Source organism: Electrophorus electricus, chromosome 12, assembly GCF_013358815.1.
Source record: "Electrophorus electricus isolate fEleEle1 chromosome 12, fEleEle1.pri, whole genome shotgun sequence".
Classification (NCBI taxonomy): Eukaryota; Metazoa; Chordata; class Actinopteri; order Gymnotiformes; family Gymnotidae; genus Electrophorus; species Electrophorus electricus.
Genome location: NC_049546.1, coordinates 7,572,614 through 7,595,872, shown reverse-complemented (window position 1 = coordinate 7,595,872; position 23,259 = coordinate 7,572,614). Strand labels below are relative to the sequence as shown.

The 23,259-nt window shown below is 41.2% G+C and overlaps 3 protein-coding genes across 3 annotated transcripts; 2 read left to right on the top strand and 1 right to left on the bottom strand.

Annotated features, from left to right (window-relative positions):
* The first annotated feature begins 643 nt into the window (after nucleotides 1-643).
* On the top strand, nucleotides 644-4,218 carry zgc:195212 (DUF4554 domain-containing protein). The gene is given in 12 exon segments (XM_035532357.1): nucleotides 644-697; nucleotides 844-899; nucleotides 997-1,059; nucleotides 1,255-1,450; nucleotides 1,811-1,958; nucleotides 2,264-2,446; nucleotides 2,766-2,894; nucleotides 3,048-3,151; nucleotides 3,259-3,357; nucleotides 3,500-3,590; nucleotides 3,742-3,980; nucleotides 4,142-4,218. Coding segments are annotated over 12 exon segments (1,413 nt in total). The 3' UTR covers nucleotides 4,193-4,218.
* Nucleotides 4,219-4,837: 619 nt separating this feature from the next.
* Nucleotides 4,838-14,419, top strand: slc30a9 (solute carrier family 30 member 9). The gene is given in 20 exon segments (XM_027022737.2): nucleotides 4,838-4,926; nucleotides 6,013-6,159; nucleotides 6,405-6,412; nucleotides 6,414-6,603; nucleotides 6,834-6,881; nucleotides 6,985-7,084; nucleotides 7,346-7,438; nucleotides 7,559-7,641; nucleotides 7,904-7,962; nucleotides 8,406-8,473; nucleotides 9,005-9,107; nucleotides 9,299-9,354; nucleotides 9,478-9,613; nucleotides 9,702-9,741; nucleotides 9,846-9,917; nucleotides 10,183-10,290; nucleotides 10,425-10,590; nucleotides 10,804-10,933; nucleotides 11,183-11,296; nucleotides 11,892-14,419. Coding segments are annotated over 19 exon segments (1,728 nt in total). The 5' UTR covers nucleotides 4,838-4,926; nucleotides 6,013-6,050; the 3' UTR covers nucleotides 11,937-14,419.
* A 3,694-nt stretch (nucleotides 14,420-18,113) lies between these two features.
* On the bottom strand, nucleotides 18,114-22,354 carry grxcr1a (glutaredoxin and cysteine rich domain containing 1 a). The gene is made up of 4 exons (XM_027022738.2): nucleotides 21,844-22,354; nucleotides 19,777-20,016; nucleotides 19,456-19,521; nucleotides 18,114-18,353 (listed from the first exon to the last, which is right to left on the bottom strand). Exons 1-4 carry the CDS (start codon nucleotides 22,234-22,236, stop codon nucleotides 18,174-18,176), a joined length of 879 nt encoding a protein of 292 aa, XP_026878539.1. The 5' UTR covers nucleotides 22,237-22,354; the 3' UTR covers nucleotides 18,114-18,173.
* Between the last annotated feature and the right edge of the window lie 905 nt (nucleotides 22,355-23,259).

The window sequence follows — 23,259 nt, the reverse complement described above, 5'->3', positions numbered from 1 at the left end:
CACTTTCCTTTAGGTTATTAGGTTACTGATGATTCTGACCCGCAATGGTTGCAACGGGTCTAAATATACCTGTGGTTGTGCTCACGGCCACGGGGGGTTGCTGGTTCTACGGTACCAGTTCAGCATGCTAGGTTCCAGACGACGAACCTGCACAGGTACGAAGACGTGAGAAAGACAGTTCCTTATTTAATTACTTTTTTTAGATTGTGAATTTTCTTTTGCTTGTTCACAGTGGCAGCTGCTGGTCCTTGGTGTTTCAGAATGTCAGAGGAACATGTTCAGAATGGCAGGTTTTTCTCAGGCTTAGCCACTGATTTTTCTTGAATAGTTGCATAATACAGAATGACCCATTCTGAAACTAGACTATCGTAATATTTATTGTTTTTTGTTTGTTTGTTTGCCTCTGTTAGAGGCTACAGTGAGACTTTCTTCCAGTATCTGTTTTTGTGACTGCCCTTGTGAAGAAGACCTTCAAATGTTTTCCAAAAACTTTGGGTCTTTACATTTTGTCTGTTCATTCCAGGTTTGTATGTCTAGTTACCAATCAGCACAAAAAGGTATTTTAGACCAGCATGTGTCTGTGTGATGTAGATCCATCACACCTCTATTTGGTCTCTTATAGGACGATGAGGACAGCCAAGAAATGAAGGCTTATACTGAAAACTTTCTTCAAAAACTCAGTCTTGTTAATGCTAAGGTAAGGCCAGGGACTGTGGCAAACCTAAATATAGTTCTAACATGACGTCTGGCTAACCACACTCGGCTAACTCCAGCTCAGGGTAAAGTATTGTGTACGTAAGATTGGAAACTCACTTTCAATCATTATTTATTTGTCTAATATAGGTGACAATTATCTTCAGAGTCAGGGATAAAGAACACTCCCACAACCAAGTATTCAGGTGAAATAGAATGGTAATCAGTTTTAGTTAAGCATACTTACTGTCCCATAGTTTCTACTGCTACAAGTTAATTATCAATATTGCTTTTTTCTTGTAGAGCCAAGAATAGACTTTCAATTATGGATCATTCCATTTCCACGGACAGTGCATTATTTGTCCAGTTAGTCTCTTTATTCCTGTAAAACCTGCATGGCATAGTTTGTGACTTTTTTTCACCTAATTCCGTTTTCACTTGATTTACTGATAAAGTAATATTCCACATAGTATAAAAGAAAATCACAAAATCAGGCTATTAAAAATGTATTTAACTAAAAACACCCAAGAGTAATCTCTGCATTTGATGCTTTTTCTGAAGGAGTCCATTCTCTGTGGCGCACCTCCCTACATGTACCAGAATGCACCCATTTTTGGGGGAGAGGCTTGCTCTCATGCTGCCATCTGAAGTTGTGGAGGCAGGGTTGTGTGGAGAGGTAAGCATGGCTAGCTTTGCCATGCTCGGGCCATGCATGGACCAGTACCCTAACTGGCCAACTCGCCTCTCACATATACATATATCCTTTATAATGTAAGGATAGTCATTGGCAATGTATGTGTATTTTGTGAAGATACAACGGATCCCTCAGTTTAGTGCAGTGCATCATTCATCGCCTTTGTTCATTACATTGTCCTAAAGAGCAAAGAGTGTAACAACAGCCTTTTTAATTTAACATGAATGAATTGTGGCATGCAGTGTCTTATATAACATGAGGATAGCAATTTTCCTCTCTACTACATTATCATACAGTATGATATGAATACAGTATTGGTGAGATCAGTTTACTTCATAATGAGTAATAATTATGTGTTCTTAATGAACAAATTAACTTGTTTTCCTCGATTTATGAGTAATTTTTCCTTAACATCTGTGCCACGTGTTGGTGTACAGTCCTAGTGGCATTCCTCTGAAGCGAGGAGAGGGACAGCTCCAACTGAGCTATCTCCACAGCTTGGCAGACTCTTTGGCCTGGGCAGAGCTTGGGCTGGCTGGAGTCCGCCACACAGATACACAGAGCGCTCAGGGTGAGATACAAGTAGGGCTCAATTTGAGGTTGTATGTGAGGGGTTATCTCCCTTTGTTAATCTGTTATCTCCATTTTCATCCCCTTTTGGTCAGTTTTGTTAAAGGATGTGTAATGTGACATCAATGAGGTCTATCAATATTTAGATTCTTTCTATAAATGAAACAGATTTTATGCTGCTATAATCTTTAAGGTGGTTAGCAGTTCAAGATGGCACAAAGCCATGCCAACAGCTCTCACTTCTTTAGTTATCCTTTTATTATTTGTTCGTCTTGTTCAGAGTTTGCAGCTATTTTGTCCATCCAGGATCCCTGTCTGGTGAGGTCGTGTTTTCTGTAGATGATGAGCACAGTCAGGAAACTCAGCTGTGGAGGAGCAGTGCTGTAAATCAGGTCACGGAGCCTGAGTGTACTGTGGAGCAGATGGTCATGCTTTTCCTTCTCATCAAGTACAGAGACCCCTTCCACTCCCAGCTCTCTGATGTTATTGGTATGAGTTATCCCATTATTCCCTTGTCAGTTAGATCAGTGAATCCTGCTGCATTACCCAGGTAGGCCCAGTCATCCTGCATTTGTATTGATTCCAGGGGATAGGTAATGTCCGTAGTTTACCAGAAGTTGATTTCTAAGTTTTAGTGTAATTTAGGGAAAAACGAAAAATGTTTGACCAGTTCTAAAGGATTTCACACTTAATGTGTTCATGAAATCTGACCTTAATATGTGTTAAAATATGCTGTTGTAAAATTGCTATTACATTTCTGTTCAGTTGTTGTAACTACTGCCTGTTTTGTCTTTTATATTATATTAAGTAAGTGAAGAAATTTTAGAGAGATGCTTTGACAAGATGCTTTGGTACAATGATGAGAAAGTAAGATCAGCCCTGCAGTCATTACTCAAAAGTACCCTCAGGGGATTTCTAAAAAGAAAAAAGGCAAGATGTTTTAACACGATTCATTACATTTAACTCGTTTTAATACAATTTTGTACATTTACATGTTCTCATGACCAATGCATTATTACTGTAGCTGTATTTCTCTCCCTCGTGTTTGTGGGTGTGCCTGCATGTCTGACTGTGTGGGTCTAGTCCCAAGAGAAGCTTCAATCTGCCATGTCCGTGATTCTGAGCTCTATCAAGAGTATTGTGAGCAGCAGTAGCAGTGTAGATTTTCGCACTGCCTGTCTGAATAGCATGAAGGTATTTCACATTGCTGTTTAAATCAATAAGGTGAATTGAACATGACCAGTTTGTGCATGTTTGTGCATGTGTCTTTCCAAAACATTTGCGTATGTGTTTGTGTTTAGGTGCAGACCAGCTATGACCTGTCTTTCCCCTTGCACCAAAAACTTCAGAGAGTCATAACTGGGCGGTTTGTTTCTCTGCGCAGATGTACTACTAAAAAGGTTTTTTTGCTGACTAACCATAGTACTTGTGTGAATTGTTTGTGTTAGAAAATGCAGGAAGCTATGTCCCAGTCAAAATTGCCATTTGCAGAATATGCATATATAATTTGTGTTTGCATGTTTTGTGATTTGTTTCTGCAAGGCTTTAGAGACAATTATGTCTGAGTGGAACAGCAGTGAAGACTTGGAAGATGGCAAGTGCTACTTCCCCTGCACTCATGTATGGTCTGATGGTAGTGCTCACTAATTTAACATGGCTTGTATTTTGTTTTACAGTAGCAGTGCATTTGACTGTTGCCCCACTGTAATTATTCATCATGTTCACCACTGCTTATTACTCTTCTAAAGAATTATCATGCACTTTGTCTGTATGTGGCTATCTAGGATTGCCTGGCAAGAGAGCTCATAGAGAAATGGAGCAGGCTCTGTCAGGCTCCAAGAGACAATGTTCAGAGTTTTTCACTTGGGAATTAGAAGCCTTTGAGAGCAGCACATGGGAGTCTCTGGACAGCCAGATGATCCCCCCACCCTGTTCACAGGGATCCCAGAGGCAGTTTGTCGAAACAGGCTTGGCAGAGTCACCAACCCCTTCCCTAATCACTACTGAGCAAAAACAACAACAGGTGAAGAGCCATTTATGATTATGATGTATGGCAGTCACATTCACTGAAACTAAAGCTAAGGATATCATCTATTATGCTCTTACTATCAATATTTTATTCTAAGTGACCGGCATATGTTGGTTATGCACTGAGCTATTGTATGACGCGCTGTGTTTGTTTAGGTTGACAGAGAATGGCTTCAAGAGCTTGAAAATCTGGCTGAGTGGGATTAAAACTAGTAGAAGTGAGGATTTGTCAGTTACCAACATTGTTTATTCACTAAACACATTTCTGTTAGTACAAAATGTTTTACTGGTCCTATTATTAGATAATGTAGTTTGTTTTGTGGTTGTTTGTTGTTTTTGTTTGTTTGTTTTCTGACATTTTGTGTTCTCACTAAGTGAACTAGTTAACTTTTATAAGTTTAGTAATGATTTAGCTGAATGCATTAAGAATAAACATAAAGCTTTCAGGTAACATGTTTACTTTATTCTGTATAAAAGCCTTGTGAAATCATCGGTTGATTTAACTAATAATTTATTTAAGAACAAGAATCTTCTCGTGACATTGGTTGCAAGTTGTCTCACTAGGGATTTCTGTGGACATGAGACATACTAAGCCACTTGGAACAGTAAAAAGTGCTCTTACTCTTGGTGAGCTTTCATCTTAAATGTACCTGTTTGAGGACTTAAGATACTAAATACGATATTGGATTTGGTTTTTGACGTGGATTGAAAGTCTGGGCGGTGCAGCCTTAAATTAATCAGGAGTTAACATGGGACTTAGATTTAGCTACAGTGAAAAGGGAAGCAGAAACCTGGTGACTTAATTCCCCAGTCTCGCGAGATTTGAGTCACTTGTACCTTGGATGTTTTCATGGAGTTGAGTGTGGTCGGAATGTGTGCGAGCTGATTGTCAGATGTAGGAGATGGATTAAGATGTGCGGATGAAAAACTATTGCATAAAGGTAAACACCAAGAGAACTGGGCTAGGGTAACATCTTTGCTAGATCCATTTTCTTATGCGACTATGAAATTATTTATATCTTAGCTACACAAGTGTTGGGTTACATACAGCTAAGGTTAGGATGGCCAGGCATATAGCTAGCTAAGATAGCTGACTATATCAATGGCATGTTATCAGTACAGTTATCCAGTCACTAGGTGGCACGTCTAACACATTGTTGATTTTCATCATTTAAACAATTCACCAAATGTATTTCTCATTCACTAGATATAGCTAGCTACGCTACCCTAGCTTGCTAGCTAGCTGACTAAGTGCAGCTAACGTTAACGCTACCACAGTATCGGAGACCTGATAGCAGTTTTGATGCTTCAGTATCCGGCTTCGTTATAACTGCAGCTGCGACAGTCACTAATTTGAATGCTTAAGCTTTAGCTAATGTACGGCTAGCACTTTCTTGCAGTCCCTTTCTAGTTCCAGTTTTGGTTTTGGTTCCAACTAGGCCACCTAAGCAAGCTCAGCTAACTAGCTCCAAAGACAATTACATGTCTGATTTGTAATGTATTGTGTAGTAACTGAGCGGCGTTAAACTGCCTTGCGAAGACAGTTAATTATATTAACGAACCTTTTCTAATTACAGTCTACATGTAGTCTACGTCTGTGTTAGCTAGCTCGCTCCTGTGTAGGTCTTGTTTGGTAAGTGTAATAAAAACCTGCCGTCAAAGTAAGAAGTAAGCAGTTAATAAAGCGTGTTATGAGTATAAGTCTTTAATTTGTAGGTTCATGCTTAGTCATTTCATTGTCGCTGACTGCCCGTATCAGAAAACGCCTTTCACCTTTTCAAAATGTCTTAAACGGTTAGGCACACAATTTCCGCGATTTTGGAAACACTTGCTGGCTAATTTATCATCTAAATTGGCCTGCAGTTCACTGCACACCACTACAAGCATACAATGCTATTTTATCGTAGCCTGTAGTGTCACTGTAACACTTGGCTGGTATGTTTCGTGACAGTGACAAGCATCTTACAAACCCCCTTATTCACACTGCATTGTCTGTTCTACATAAAGAACCTAATGTGATTCCACAGGATTGGTCATCGCTCTCCCAGCCTTTGCCACCTCGAGCATGTTCCCCTGCCTGGCACACAGATCATGGCAGGTCTTCTGCAGGCTCTATTTGCAAAAGCAGGCCCATCTGTCTCAATTACCACTCAAAGTAACACGGCCATGCCATGGTAAGTTGCTAGAGTCTGCTAGCATTTAATCTATAGGCCTGACACCGGAGCCTATCCGGATTATTTTCAAAATGGTTTTATCATTTAAAATAATCTGGATACATGACTGTTGTGCGATAAGTTTGGATGGTAATCGCATACTAACAGAAATATTTGCATGCTACATAAGGCTTTTGAAACAAGCAGATATGCTTGTGGTACTGCTGTTTGTATTTGAATTCAGAACATTGGCTGTCTGTGTGCAGGATGGCGATATGGGGGGTAAGAGCCACAGCCTGTGGTTGTGTTTCCCTGACCACCGAGGTACCTCTTTCACATGGGCACGGGTTCATTACTATTCCGCTGATGGCAGCAATAAAGGTGGACCGGCACGACTACCAGGCCCTGATGGGACTAGCCCCCCTGACAGAGTGTTCACTGCCCAGGCTTCCAAAGAGCCATCTGGTAATTGCATTATTGGTCTTTGTCTTGGACAAAACCCATTGGCCACTCAGTTTTTATCAAGTTTTTGGTTCCTTTAAAGATTATTCCCCCCTCCCCCCCTTTAGCTGCTGCCAATCTCTCTGGTTAGTAATTCCTCTTGACTTGTATAGTCATGTAGCTAAAATCAAACTACACCAAGCTAAACTTTAATTTCTGTTTAATTCATGTTGTTTCTTTTATTGTGTTTCAAGATCCCAAATATCAGGCTCTGGCAAAAGTAGAGGCTATTCAAGTGAAAGGTAATGTTTGCCTCCAGCCATGCCTGGGCTGTCACACCCTGCCTGTTGGTGTGGTCTGCGTGCTGGGCTGGTGGGGTGACCCTGTTTCTTCTGGTGTTTTCAGTCAGGGCAGTGCTGAAGAAGAGAGAATACGGATCCAGATACACCCAGAACAACTTCATCACTGCGGTCAGAGCCATGAACGAGTTTTGCCTCAAACTTAGGTAAGTGTTATTTAGGTGGATGCAGTAATTGGTTTAGCACAAAACTGAGTAGTATTAGAGAGCTGTGTAACCTGCCAAGGTGCAGCAAAAGTTTTATTTATTTATTTATTATTTTATTTTCATTTTTTTCCCCTCATGTGCTGACGTGTTACTTATTTGTGCGTGTTTGCACACTTACATCTTTTATGACTTTCTCATGTGCTTCCTTGGAAATTGGACCCTAGTCGGACCTGTGTGTGTGTGCGCGCGTGCGTGTTTCAGTGACCTGGAGCAGCTGAGGAAGATCCGTCGACGTAGCCCTCATGATGACACAGAGGCTTTCACAGTCTTTCTACGCTCAGACGTCGAGGCCAAGTATGCACTCCCCACTAAACCATACCGCTCTATTTTAGTCCCTGCACGTTACTCTATGTTCAGTCTGTATTTCACAGCTTTCTGAGGTTAGTGGAGACTGTTTCTGCTTGTGGCTGATAGGGCCCTGGATGTGTGGGGCAGCATGGAAGCACTTGCACGAGAGAGGAAACACAGAAAAGAGGAGGAGATGGAGTACAAGGAAAGTAAGTGGCCGCTAAATGTTCTTGGTGCCCTCCAGCTGATTGACCGATATGTTGTTACTGTGAGCGAGTGAAGAATTTGTTTCCAGTCTTCAAATATTGCTAACACTACCATGTTTAGGGTGTAAAAATCTGTGAAGCATTTCTCTAGACATATTTAAAAGGTGTTTTTAATCAAAATGGAACATATTATCAAAGTACATCTTGGATTTAAAACTGTTGTTTCTCCTAAAAATGTCTCTTGTTCCTTTTCTCTTTCCTTTAGATCTATTCCGAAATCAGCAATTGTTGAAGGAATACAAAGACTTCTGGGGAAACACAAAGGTGAGTGTAAATGTTTGTTTATTTTTACATATTTGCTCCCCAGAAGTCATGTCCTTATGTTAAATTTTCAGAAAACATGCACAAATCTGAGGCGAAGGAAATTCTGATAATACTGACAGATTATTTGGCAGTAGGTTTACATAGGCTAGCCATTTACAGGGTAATATTACACTAAAGTCTGTCAGAGAATTCGTTTCCTCTGCTTCTTGGTAAGGAGGAAATTAACTTTCTTCTAGAGCATTCATTGCCCTTCTTTAATGTTTCTCACATGTGCTTTAGTCTCGCAGACAAGTGTGACATGCCTCCTTTAAATCACGTGTACAGTGCGCCCGTGCAAGCACTGCTCATTGCATGCAGGAATGACCTGAGCTGTTATGATTAGCGAAGCTTTAATCCAGTTTGCTGTCAAGTGAGTGATTTAATGTTTGTTCCTTTTCTCACAGCCTCGGTCAGGCAAGAGGACAACTTTCCTCCAGGGGCCAGGAAAGGTGGTGATGGTAGCTATATGCATGTAAGTTTCTTTCACTTCTTATTTCTCCCCTACAGCAAGCCAGTGAGATCACTGCAGTTAATACTGAAAATGTAATCCCGTTCTGTAGAGTTCTATAGCTAGGGCACATTCCTTATCGAGGACTATAAATGCTCCGTGCAGGTTGGAATGGCATGGCATGGCATAACCAGACTGAGTGGCTGTACTGTTTCTTTATTAGGTTAAAGGGAAATTAAGTTATAAAGCATGTGTTCTGCATTAACATCAGGGACCCACCAGGCCCTGTTTTTTTGTGAAATGCATCTGTTCCAACAGACCCAAAGAAACCAGGCTCTGATTGTTACCAGGCTTGTTACTACACAGCAATACATAATACATGCCAAAGTGTTCTGCAGTGAAGACAGACTTTCTGGTTTTTGAACACAGAGGAAGAATCCTAATCTTGTAATATTAGCTGTGTTAGGTCTTTGCTGCTGCTGCTGCATTGATATGTGATGTTAATTGGAATATTTGGGGGATTTTTGATTTACTCATTCTATTATTGATCTTCAGAAATGGGCTGAATTTCTTCTTCAAACTCCTGGCATGGGTTCACACTGGATCAGCCAGCATGTTCTCAGAGGCAATCCACTCCCTGGCTGATACAGCTAACCAGGTTATTCACTTATTCACTGCCTTTGTATCTTTTCTCTCTGTATATTTTTGTCTCGCTTTCATAGTTGTTAGGAGTGCCGTCCCATTTAAAGCAATATTGATATTAATCCCAGTTATGCAAATATCTAACTCCAGTACTAGAGTTTTGGGAATTCATTGTCATGTCTTTGTTGGCCTCTCTCCACCCCGCAGGCTCTGCTTGCCCTGGGCATCATCCAGTCTGTGCGTAACCCAGACCCCATCCACCCGTAAGTCACTTCAGTGCTCTTACATACTCTTGAAGACCATCCATGGCCCGGAAACTATAATAGTAGGTTTTGCCATATCAGAGAAGAGTTACTTAGGTCCTTGTTTTTCCCTCTGGCTCAAAGGTACGGCTTCACCAACATGCGCTACATCTCCTCCCTTATCAGCGGAGTGGGCATTTTCATGATGGGTGCCGGCCTGTCTTGGTACCATGGCATTATTGGACTTTTGCACCCTCATCCAATCGAGTCACTGATCTGGGTCAGTGACAGCCCATTTACACATACATGTACAGAAGAATGTAAAAGTTACCACTGCATTCTGACTTATATTTGTACTTGTGTTACAGGCCTACTGTATTTTGGCTGGATCTCTGGTTTCTGAAGGAGGTAATGACTCGTCTTTTTACATGTCATGTCTGGCAAGGTTGCTTTGAAACCCTCTGTCGGGAAAAAGTTTAATTTTTACGTTCTTATGTGGCTCCTTCTTACAGCAACACTGCTGGTGGCCATTAACGAAATCAAGAAGAGCGCTCACAAGCAAGGAGCATCTTTTTACGATTATGGTACAAATTAGAGTCAATTAATCAATTCCAAAGTTAGGTTTTAGATGTGAAGCTCCTCGTGGATTTGGATTGTCACTAACTCGCTTATTGTTGGCAAGCTGTAAATTGTGACACTAGTGGGGAAAAATACAACAGCGGTACCATGTCTCAGTGATGTTTCGCATCAGTGACACTGTGTGTCCTTGTTAAACATGGAATTTAATTATATATTTGAATCAGCATGTTATTTATAGATCTGTGCTGAACGTGTGTGTGTTTGTTTCAGTAATGCAGAGCCGAGACCCCAGCACCAATGTGGTCCTGCTGGAGGATGCTGCAGCTGTTCTGGGCGTGGTCCTGGCTGCTGGCTGTATGGGCTTGACCTCGCTCACAGGTCCATCACACTCATCACACATCCGCTCTTGCTGTACACATCCTCTCCTCCTGAGGTCAAATGAGCTGCATGTGCAAATATAAAAGGCGCAAGAGCGCGCGTGGCAGAGAGTGACACTCCTCCCGACCTCTCAGGAAACCCGTACTACGACAGCCTGGGCTCTCTGGGCGTGGGCACGCTGCTGGGCACTGTCTCTGCTTTCCTCATCTACACCAACACACAGGCTCTGCTGGGTCGATCCATCCAGGCTGAGCACATGCAGAAGCTGACTGAGTTTCTGGAGAGTGACCCTGCCGTGAGGTGAGCTGCCTTCCACCCACAGCGTGAGCCATGCACTGGGCATCCCGGCCTGTTCCTTCATCCATAAGTTTAGCCTACTCAATGACTAAAATGCTTTGTCAGTGGAGCTTTTGCACATAAAAGCCAGTGTAGTCGAGAAGACCAGGCCTACGTCTGTGGCGGACTTATGTGGAGATGATGCGTGCGTGCATGCGTGCGTGTGTCCGTCCTCAGGGCAATTCACGACGTGAAGGCCACAGATATGGGACTGAGTAAGGTGCGATTCAAGGCAGAGGTGGACTTTGACGGGAGGGTGGTGACGCGCTCGTACCTGGAAAAGCAAGACATTGAGCAGATCCTCACTGTACGTACAGAGCAATACAATTGGCTAATGTGTCATATTTGCCAAGTTCTTGGCTATAAGCAGCACACACACCAGATTTTTGGTGCCACCTGTGTTTGTGGTGATATATTCTTAATTCAAACTAATTATTTCTCGAGTGATGTCAGGGTTTATTGAAATGTTTTGTCTCCATTTAAATTAAATGGATGTTGAACTGTGTAAATAGCAAAGCAGTCATATGGTGTTTTTGTGTGTGTTTCTGCACTGTAGGAGATTCAGCAGGTGAAGACTCCAGAGGAGCTGGAGGCCTTTATGTTGAAGCATGGGGAGAACATTATAGACACCCTGGGAGCAGAGGTGGACCGCCTGGAGAAAGAGCTTAAGGTATAAGAGTCTCTCTCTCACTCACTCCCTCACTCACTTGCACGCGCGCAAGATAATAAATTGACACTGTACACTGAACTTACTGAAAAGTCTGTTGGAGAACCACATACTTCTACACGGAGCCTCCGTGTTGGCATTCCTTCTCTCATGTGGAAGTTAAACCTGTGCTTGTTAAAGTAGGCTGAGCTCTACATACAGCGCACAGCACACTCACAAACACATACAGACAGAGCAGGTAGGGTCTGCTGTGCCATTTAGCCTTTTCAAATGTACAGAGAAATGCCTACCTCTGTGTTGTAGTTTGACTGAGAGGCCAATGAAGCATAATGTTTTGTAGTGTTTACTGGTATAAATGCCTTTTTTATTGTACTTGACGGGAATGCATCCAGAATTAACACCACTATGTGTTACTGAAGAATTGTGTGCAAAAATCATTAAGCAGTACATGTGGCTGTGCCCCCAATCCTCTCCCAGGGCTTAATTCTGTAAAAGTATGTATATGGCTGCAGTGTTATGAGTATGATTTAATTAGACCTCCAAGGCTGCTAATGCTGAAAGTTCTTACGTTTGACACGGTCTCACTTTCTAAAACCAGCAACGCAATCCAGAGGTGCGGCACGTGGATCTGGAGATCCTCTGAGGCAGTGAACCTGGCTCTGGGCAGGGGGCGAGGGGGCAGGGGGGGTAGTTCAGGAAGCAGAGCCAGCATGAACACGGCACTGAAGGAGGCGCAGATGATCTGGCCCTGGAGCAGCCAGTTCAGACCCACCCAGACGAAGTCGTACCCAGGAGCAGCCCAGTGTCTTCCGAGCACTCCCCAGAGCATCGTTTCAGTCTGTTTCGTAAGCCTACGATGCAGAAACTGTACATCATCATCCGCTGGATGCAAAACAGTCATACGTGAAATATGGTGGTCTGTTCTGAGCTTTATCAGTGAGCCAGTGCTCACAAACTAGGCTCACAAACTAGGCTCACATGTACACTAGTGCTGATGTAAAATCAGCTCTTTCATGTCTATTTATATAGTGTTTAGTAAGGTGTGAATTGCAAAAGCTCATCCTTAAACATTTCACTAAGATGATACATGGCTAGATTTATTTAATTCTTAAATCAGAAATAAAAACCTATTATCCTATTGGCTATCCTTACCTTCTGGGTGAGGTTCTCTGAGAAAACGCCTTCTGTAATATTCACCTCATGAGCATCTGCAAACACTTTCTTATAATGTACTTGGTGAATCACTAAATGAAGCAAATAATTGTCTTGGTAATAATGAGAGTCCTGCCTTTTGACCAGTAAAGGATCAGTTTCTCAAATTGGTTGCTCTCCAAGCAAAAGTTCTTTATTCCAGAAGTGTCCAGTTCACTATGCAGACTGATACAGAGTGCAAGGATGAGTATTTTGCACCTACATGGCACAAAATATTTGAAGACTTAGGGAAGAAATGTTTGTCTTTTTGAAAGCATATGCTTTTATAGTGTGTGTGTGTGTGTGTGTGTGTGTCGATAGATAGATAGATAATTGCACATTTTTCTTCAAGAGCTCATGAGAATTATCTGACGATAGTTGTGTTATGCTGTCTCAATGAAAGAGGTGTACCGATTCATTTATTGGTCACGGTTATTAATTTTATGAAGATAAAAGGCATGTGCTGGTAGTTTCATGAAAGAGGTATGATTAGTTTTTGGCTACTGAACTCATTGGATATATTAAGACAAGTATTGTGAGATGAGATTAGAACAGGGGTGTCAGTGTCTGTTCTGGAGGGCTAGAGTCCAGCAAAGTGTAGCAATTGCTTTGCTCAGACACCTACTAAACTTGGCAATTGATTAATGAGTTGAATCAGATGTGTTTAATTAATATCAGTTAATGTAGTACTATGACGTTAAGCCCTGCTATTAGAGGGCCAGAGCACTGTGCTTTGGTGATTGACCTGCTTAAACACACCTGAGTCAACTCATCAATGAATTGCCAGGTTTAGTAGGTGTGTCTGAGCAGAGCAATCGCTAAACTTTGCTGAACTCCAGCCCTCCTGGACCAGACATTGACACCCCTTGATCAGAATGTACTGCAAGCTGCTTTCAATCACTTATTATTATTATTATTATTATTATTATTATTATTATTATTATTAAACATTTCTCACAGGTGTCCATTTCATTTGCAGTTTATCATGTCATTTTGACTGCTGATCTAAATTCACCCTTCTGCTCAACTCTTCCCCTTATCAACATCAGTCATCACATGAAATATGAAAGTCAGAGCTGAGCCTAGCACAGCACTCTTAAGGTTCATGTTTTGATGCATACAGTATTTAGGTACACACTAAATCATAATGCAACTGACAAGGTGCCAAAAGGTCTTGAATCAAAATCTGCAATAAAATGTCTATGGAGACAATCCTGAGATCTCAACACAGATGTCAGTTAAAGTAGCATCAGTGTACGCTGCACAACTGATGGGGTGGTCTTTTGTTATCATGTTCAGAACATGCCGATTTGGCACCCTCTCCTCATCCTGCTAACAACATTAACATGGTGCTAACAATTTCTCTTGTGGGTATACATTAAAAGTGCCATTGATCGTGTTCTGTTTGCGGCCATGGTGTGTATGAACAAAGCAGCTTGTTTATCAATTAACAGCCAAGTCCAAAGCAGCTGTGTCTCTCCATTGTAAATGATCGGGTTACGGAAATGACTGCGCTTTTCAAATTGTGTTATGTGGCAGTGCTTACATAAACGTCAGAAAAAGAACCCCCAGGAGCAAATGAGTTTTTCATCTGTACCTATTACTCTTGTTTTGGTTAATTGAAAAGGTGCTCTCGCGTTACCTTGTTGTCTCCCATGCTGCTGTGAAGTCAAATGCTCCAGCTGTGCTTAGTACTAGATGATGCATCTGTAGAACTACATGTTCCTCCCTATTGACTCCGTGTTATATTTTCCAGACAAATAAGTTTGAACTAATACGCCTGTAAGCTTAGTTTAAATGCTTACTCGGTGGAAGCTGACGGCTGGTTATCCTAAAGGTTCTTTGTAAATGTTGATCAAATCTCACAATGCATTTTGGATAGATTAATGGCTCTCTAAAAGAAGCGTAATAAAATTAAGTTTATTTATTGAATCATATACAGCACCTAACTCATTTTTAACATCTTTCCCTGTTATTTTGTGCTAAGCATTTACATTTGTTTACATTTCTTTTTCGTCATCGCAAACGTTATTGTAGCTGTATTTTGAGACCGTGCTGGAACAGAAATCATTGGTCAGCTGAATCATCAATTGCTGTTACTTACATTTGGATTGGCTCAGATATCTTTCCGTTAAAAAAAATACCATGGGAGCTCCAACCCTACATCAAGAAATCCATGGTTTCCTCAAATGGCACCGTATTTCATGAGCTCGGGGAGACTACATAAGCTAGAGAAAATGAAATCTTAAACTAAAGGTTTTGGGGTTTTTTTTAGTTTGTCGGAGAATGGCATACATTTTACAGCCATCCTTTATCCAATTCCCTAAAGGAATATATTTATTTAAAAAATAATGGAGTGCGATTAATGAATCGGGGGACATCATCAATATGTCGCGCGTTTTAAGCGCCCCAGAAGAGTGGCGGTCACCATGAAGGTAACCAGCACGCCGGATCCACTGCAGCGTTTGGCCGTCTGTGTCCTCCCACGACAACGGAGATGATAAGATGCTTCTTTCAAGTCGAGAGATATAAATCAGGTTATTTTAAATGAAATGTTTTACATTGTCCTGAGAGCTTGTGAAGATGAATGTGTATACCCTATTCTCTCATCACAATAAAACTGGGGTATTTTTCGATTTGCTTTTGCTACATACATTATTGCTATTTATATGTGTTATAAATTATTTTACGAAAGTGCGATTATTTTTGTTCCATATATTTGTAAAAATGTGATAAATGGCAGACATGACCGGGTCAATGTGAAGCGACCCAAGAACCGAGGAAAAATAGCTTTAGTCTGTTATTGAAATCCATTGTCTTCTGCCTGCATGTTTAAAATATATCTGACTGAACGTAGCTGATATTTATGTACAGTTTCTCTGTTGTTAACCTTTATATTATTATCCTTGCTAACACACCAGTGGGGGCGCAGCTGACCGTGACTTGATTGCCTTACGCTCATATATCGTTATTCATTGGAAGCTCGTTTTATGTGATAGCTGTGTGTGTGTGTGAGAGAGGGAGAGAACGACACTGAGTATCTCGTAACAAGAAATCTGTCAAGGGGTGAGTATATTAGATAGCAAGTGAACAGTTCTTGAAGTTGATGTGTTTGTAGCACCAAAAAAAAAAAAAGGGATCTGAAAGACTTTGACAACAGTCAAATTGTGATGGCTAGATGATAGGGTCAGTATATCTCCAAAACAGTAGTTCTTGTGGATGTTCCTGGAATACAGCGGTAAATACCTACCAAAAGTGATATGAGGAAGGACAACCAGTGAACCAGTGAAAGGGTCATGGATGCTCAAGGCTCACTGGGTGCCAAACCCTAGTCTGTCTGGTGAAGTCCCACAGGAGAGCTACTGTAACATACATTTCTGAAAAAGTTAATTGTGGCTATGACAGAAAGGTGTCAGAACACACAGTGCATCACAGCTTTCTGTGTATTGGGCTGCCCATGTTGCAAATCATAGAATTTAAAGGATCTGCTGCTAAGCTCTTGTGGAGTCCATGCCTAAATGGCTCAGAACTGTTTTGGTGTCATGAGAGGGAAATGCACAATATTAGGCAGGTGGTTTTAATGTTATGGCTGATCAATATATATACACACCAAGTATTGTTTTTCAAGAAAATGAGCTTTCTCCGATGTGCTTCCTGCTCTGTGCTTTGAGCCTCTTTACAATGCTGCCTTGTAGAATCAGAATCAAGCAGCATTGTACAGGGCTATGACAGCACAGAGACCCACTTCACAGTCACTACAGCATGCATGTGGCATAGCAGATGGCTGCCAAGGTGTGACATCTGTAAAGAGGAGACGCATCAGGGTGTTTGTGAGCCTTCCTAAATTGGATGAACTGTACAACATCAAGGAGAGGACGTGTACTCGGTAAGACAAATCATATTGCTCATGGTTGACATGTTACCACTTGAGTTTAAGATTGTACCCTGCTGTCTTTGTAATGTATGTTTCATTATATATTTAATTAATTACTGTTTACCAACATACAGTGCAGTGAATAAATAGGCAATGACAATTTTGACTCTTCATCACCTTGAATTGTATCTGACTGAGGCTAAAGCACTGAATGCTTATACACTATGACAAAGGGAAGAACATGCAGAATGCTTTACATTGAGAGAGTTTACATCTTCGTGGAGGAATCACATCCCTTTTCAAATATTGCCCCTTAATTAAGTGAATAAATGATGAGAATTCTAATTAAAAAGTTTAGAATTCTGGTACTAAATTCTTCAGAATTTTTGAGTTGCCAGAAGTTTGTGACTCCGACATCCGTAGATACTGGATCTTGCGCCTGTAATGCACCCTTTTTTCCCCTCAGTTACAAGTGCTTTCAGTCTTGGGTTCAGGAATGTAAACTGCATTCTTAATGCAATGTAGATCAGGTGGCTTACTTGTGGATACAGAAGGACATTCCACTTCTCGACCCTGAGAAACTCCACAGTACTGCTGCAAAGTAATGTGTTGTCCACCGGAGTTTAGGACATCTGGGTGGATAGAACCTGTTAGTATGCTTCGTCACACTTGAGAATTCATCCTGCCGCAACGGTAAATGCATGTCCCCATGTTTCGCAGATGAGGTGGCATGCTTTGGGTCACACAACAGCTTGTGATCGCTTTAAAACAATTTTACCTACCTAAAAGGCTTTGTGTCACAATGCCCGGCCTTCTTATGTTCAAGTGGTTTTTACCTCACAGTTTAACATTACAAACTTGTGCCCTTTGACACTTGTGGTAGGTTGTTTACTGCTGCTAAGTTTACCAGAGTGTTGTTGCTTCTTCAGAGCATTTTATTTTGACAATTCAAAGGTTTCTGTCTAGTGTGTTTTGATTTTTCAGCACACTCTTTAGTTGAAAACTTCAGAGTCATGGTTTCAGCATTGTTCAAACCCTAATGACTGATCTGTGTACCTTAATACAATGGTTCTTTTGGGAAATATAACGGTCTTTTTGTGTCAGTTTGATTGAATGTTCAGTCTTTGTCCCAATGGAAAGTTAATTTAATTCCAACTTAACTTGTCCAGATTCGATATAATAATTTGATTTCAGGACAAGATAATAAATTCTATTAATTCTGGATGAAACTATATAATCTTACCTTAAAATTAACTGCAAATGGATGTTAAATTCTCTTTTCTATTCATTCATTTTATACTCATTCTTTAATTTCAGCACTACAGGGGATATATGGCAAGGTAAACAGTTCAGTTTTGGCTCTTTATATTCCTGGATCCCACAGAGTGTGTTCTGTATCTCAGATTTCACGTCGACGGTTTTGTTACTTGCTCACAGCATTGAAGAGTAATATCCCACAGGCAGCCAGACAGTAATCTGAAAATAACTACTGCTCTAAAAACGATATGCCCTAGCAAAAAAATGACCTGATAAGCGAATCATATTATGTACACAAAATATAGACGAGGAAGAGTGACCTTTGACAGATGGCTTTTTTTTTTTCTTACAAAATTTACTGACAATCCCCACAGGAGGGGAAAAAAGGAGAAAAAAACAGTAATTGTCTCTCTTTCAGGTGCAGTGCCTTGCATGGCCAACAGGGTGAGGGGTAAATGGCGTGGTGGGTTGACTAGGGTGGTGGTGGGGTGTGAGGAATGGGAAGGTGAGGTGATTGGGTGGGGGCACTGGTAGGTGGGCAGGCACTTGTAGAGGACCTCAGTGGGAGCAGCTGGGACATGGTCGAAGTCCGTTTTCATTGCAGGCAGTGCACTTGAGAGCTTTGAAGGAGTCTGTGAAGCAGTTCCTGAACACAGACATTTTACTGCCATGGCACATTGGGCAGGGTACAAAGGCGAAACCCCCGCACGTCTGGCATGTGTGGGGATGCTGTACCCTCTACGGAGCAAAACACACACGCACACATGCACAAACATAGACATGTGAGAAAGGCAGCGAGGACTAATCTGATCACAGTCTGTGAACATAAGATGCACCTGCATTCATGAACATAATCTGACATGCACACAGATGCAGTGAGGAACCTCTTGGGCTGTGGCAGTGTTTATGTGTATATGGGGCGGGGAGTGTTAGAACAGCTCCAGGACTTTGGCTTTCTTCGTGGGTCTGAGTCATATCAGTGCATGACTCACTAATGCTGAATGGATGTATGAGAATGTGAGTGTGGGTTTATGTGTATCAGTGAGAATGCTGGTTCATATACTGAATCAATATTGCTATTATCCATTATTCATATGACATTTATTGATGTCTATCCATAATTTATGAAAATTCACTCATGTATTATTCATACTTAATCATGTCATATCTCAAAGCCAGTCATTCCAGCCACCACTGGAGATTCACGTAGTCTAAACCTTTTTAACTATTTGACTATTTGACTTTTACTCTTTTCAAGATGTTAAGTGGGAGCTCAAGAATTCACTTCCAATCTCAGGGCTGACTGTTTACATGGTATATCAAACAAAAAATGAATTCAGTACAATTAGAAATAGTGTCCAGTGCCCATTTAATGCCATTCTACACTCTACACTAATACATTTAATACAGTCTACACTATACATTATTCAGGGAGTACTTTTTAAATCTGTTTCTGAGTTTTACCTGCATACTGTATTGATTCATTACACGGTAAATCCAAATGTAGCACCTGAAAGGAAGCTTAATAAAAAACCCACTGCACAATTGTGTGGCGTGTGTGTATGATCTGCTGCAAGGCCTGTTGCAAACCCTATTGCATACAGCTAGTACAACCTACCAATACACTGTGTAGTTTGCCAACTGGGTATTTCTAAAATACCATAGGAAACTGTGTAGCTGAAGTGTGGCAAACTGAGTTCTACTATTTGAGGGTATGAGGTGAGTATTATTTATTTTACTATCTTTTTTTTCTTTTTTTTTTTACTTTTTTTTTTTTTCTTTTTTTTTTACTGGTTTTCCATTGCTTGTTACATGCAGATGATAAACAAAGGAGTTTTACCTCAATTTTGTTTAGGAGATCCTGCAGTTTCCCTGATTCGTTCATACCCAGTATTTTCTCTGCACCCTGCAAGAAATAAACAGCCTTTTGTACATTGACTGTGTCTGTAAATTGTCCTATCCCAACCAGATAGGTAGAAATGTTCCAATGTTTATATGCAAACATTACAATACAAAATAGTTATTTCCTTTCTAACATACTTATGCAACCATCATTGGACATAATGAACAAAATATACACAAAAAATACACACTATTCTAATACAGCCGAAGAAGAATAAAGCGTGAAGTGTCCTACAGACTTTCTGGAGTGAGCACTGACCCCCAGGTAGTGTCCGTCGATGAAGACCATGGGGAGAGAGGGCAGCTCCGCTACGCGTCTGCAGCGGGCCTCCAGCTCCTTGCCGTACTCGCTGTCCAGAGCAATGTTCTTCTCCAAGAACTTCACCCTGTGGTTCTGAAAGATCTTCCGCACCAGCTCACAGCGCTCAAACGTCGTACGGACCACGCGGAGGCTGGTGGTGTAGATCACGATCCTCCCAAACTCTAAAGGCAGCTCAGGCTTGGGTGTAGTTGAAGAGAACAGAGAACAAATAATAATTATTATTATTATTGATAATGGAAATGGCATCAGAAAAAAATTATATCTTTGATCTCCTACTGACAGTATCGAGCTAACTATAACTGAGACTTCAGTAAATGACCTACTACTACTACTACTACTACAACAATAACAAATTGTTTGAGCTTGGCAGTGCAAGTGGTGATGGGATTTTATCAGCTGTTGTGATTTTAGGCATTACTACTTTCTTAGACTTATGAGATCGAGTTAAAGTGTAAAGTAGACAAGTGTAAATCAAATACTTCACAATGTGATGTGAGATATACTGAGGAAAACTAAGTTACTCTCAAGAGTGTGTATGACTAAACAACTTTATAGTTCCTCTTCCTTCCACAGACCCACAGATATTTCCATATAATTGAATTAGCTATTATATGTTAGATGCAGGTTAGTAATAGATTACCACCTTGTAGTGCTGCTTGTAAGCACTTTGTCATGTGTCTTTAACTTGCTAATAACAGCCAATGACGGCATGTTTTATAGAGTGGTGCTGATCATAAGTGCTCTAAATCACAGTCTAAAATTTCAGGGAAGAGCAGTGCAAGTTCCAGAATTAAATTTAAAACCTCTAAAGAGTTTCAAAATGTGTTTCTCTCTGAAACATTGCACTTTGCTTTGAAAGTAATAGCCAGAAATCTGACCCCACCCCCGCTTTGTCAGATAATTTGTCCTTACTTGTGCAAACCATGCAATAGAAAGTCCATAATATGTTTCAAATGCCTCCACATTAAAGGATTGTATTAGCATTTTAAATGTTTTAAAAATCCATAAATTATATCCGAACTCAAATTATTAATCTGCTGTGATGGATTCCGCATAATGGCTTTGGGATTAGTCCCTCATAATGGGATTGTCCGTACTGTTTCAGTAATTTCATACTGTCCAGATTTATTCTCATTTCATATGCTTTTCTCTGGATTTTTATGTGTTTCTTGGCAGAAAAAAATCTTAACAGAGCAACTTTGGACTACAGGGCCAGTGAAACACTGCAGTGTGTTTGGATTAAGATCACAAAGACCAGCGGTGAAACTCCTAGTGTTAGCTGTTCAATTCAAACTTAATACAAGAAATAACTGGTTTACTCTAAAGAAATGCTTCGTATTAATCAAATCTTTTAACTGATTTTTTTTTTTTGGTTGTATGTGGGAATAGTGAGGTGAGTCAGTAGGTAAGGTGAGTAAAGAAAGAATTAATTCTAAAACCATTTGATTTAACCAGTCAGATTGGATTTAACAGTGCACTTGGGTCAAATTGTAAAACTGAACTGAATTTGATATCAGACAAAATCTTTCTGTGACCTCAGTGAGCAGAAAGTGGAAGTTGTATTCATTAAATTGATTAGCTTAGCTAAAACACTTAAAGAAATGTATCATTAATCTTTAATTATGTCCTCTGAGACAGCTCATTTGTCCAGCCAAAGCATGAGTGAGAGAGGACCTGTAACTAATCGCTGCTCAAGAAGGAGACTCTAGCCCTTGTAAAGAAGTGCTGATAGTCAATTCTGAGAATAGTTTAACTTTACAAGTTGTTGGAATTTGAAATGACCAAGGAGCTAGTTTTCTTCTACTGTATGAACCCATAGCAATTTGCCATGACATTAACCATGACACAGGACAACAAATCAAGTTCAAGTTCTGTTAACAAGAGACACAATAAGCAAGTGTTTCTGAAATGAAATCAAATATTCAGGCGGTTTGACATGTTCGACTTGCACCCTGCATAATCCTGGGTGCCCTCTGACTCCGCTTCTGTCTGGTGGCTACTCACCCCTGCATCTTTATTCAGGCTGTCGAATAGTATTTGGCCGGCGCTCACTTTGTGCTTGACGCCACGCACTGTGCCGTTCTTGCTCAGTATGTTGACTCGTCTGGTGCTCAGCCCCCTGACCTTGTCCTTTGCCCCAGTATACAGGAGCAGGTCATCCAGCTCGCTCTCGCTGTCATCCAGCTCCGCGCCCAGGTAGCCCCCGGCCAGCCCGTTCACCTCCCCGCTGGTGGACGGCGTGCTCGCCCGGTCTGCCTCCGAACTGCTGGTACAGTCAGAGTCCAGGGAGTCAGACGGGCCCTCGTCCTTAAACATCTCCTTCAGGACTCGGCCGCTGTTGCCCGAGGCCACACGGAACCTCACGCTCTTGCGTGGCTTCAACAAAGCCCCCTCCATCGGAGACCCCCAGCGGTGCTTACATCTCCCGCAGAACACGTTGCTTTATTCCGCTGGTGTCGCACCCAAGAATGCAGGGTTAGCCTTTACTTCCCCATGCTTACCTGTAGGGAACCCTAGTGGCCTTGTGGGGCTTCGGGACAAGGCTGAGCTCTGAGGTGGACGTCAGCGGCCTCGCTGCCACTGTTCCCAAACGTGTTAATAATGCATGTGGCTCTACCATGGTTACTGAAAAAGCCAGCCATGAGGAAACTGATAGTGCTCTTTAAATATTTATCATGCTTTTTTTAATCTCTGATGCGTTTTTCTCTCTCAACATGTTTATTTTCTTGCTTAGTAGTGTTGAAACAGATGTATAAAGAACATACAGACACCATCAACTTTATTTGAAAAACCTGATTTGTGCTTCCTCACACTGGCCATTGTATTAGGGCCGTCTTCTATGTGCACTTTACAGTCTGCAGCTTACCTGCTAACAGGCACAACCTGTGAGCCACTCTCTACCCTGCTGATCACTTTTTTTTTCAATTTCTTTTCACAGGACCACTGCTGACCGGATAATGATTGGATGGTGGATTATTTTCAACCCAGTAATGAGACTGACAGGGTGTAGCATGGGTGTGAGTGTATCAGGTACTGTGTGTGGCTGGAGTTTTTACTTGTCACGCTCATTGGTGGATCACCTCAGCTAACAGCAGACCTGTGGTCAGAAACTTACCACTGATGAAGGGCTAGAGGATGGTGAACACAAACTGTGCCCGGCAGCAGATGGGCTGTGGACTCTAACTGGCCATTTACAACGTGTTTTTAATAATTAAATAAATCTCTCCGATTAAGGCTGTGGTGAGTGTGTGTATAGGGGACACTGTTACACGAACCACAATCCGAAAACTCTAATCGCTCTTAAGGTGCTTGAACGAATGTTTTGTTAAACACATCAAACTGGTGGTTCCAAGCTAATTCTCGTTTCTGATTTATATTTTTTAATATGTATATGTCAAGAGATGCAGTGATTTTGGTGTA

Bases quoted from the DNA above. Each gene is read 5' to 3' on its own strand.
- grxcr1a (XM_027022738.2), bottom strand. From the start codon at position 22,236: ATGGAGGGGGCTTTGTTGAAGCCACGCAAGAGCGTGAGGTTCCGTGTG. The intron at 20,017-21,843 runs GTGAGTAGCCAC...ACTACACCCAAG, and splicing joins GCCTGAATAAAGATGCAGGG to CCTGAGCTGCCTTTAGAGTT. The intron at 19,522-19,776 runs GTCAGTGCTCAC...TATTTCTTGCAG, and splicing joins TCGACGGACACTACCTGGGG to GGTGCAGAGAAAATACTGGG.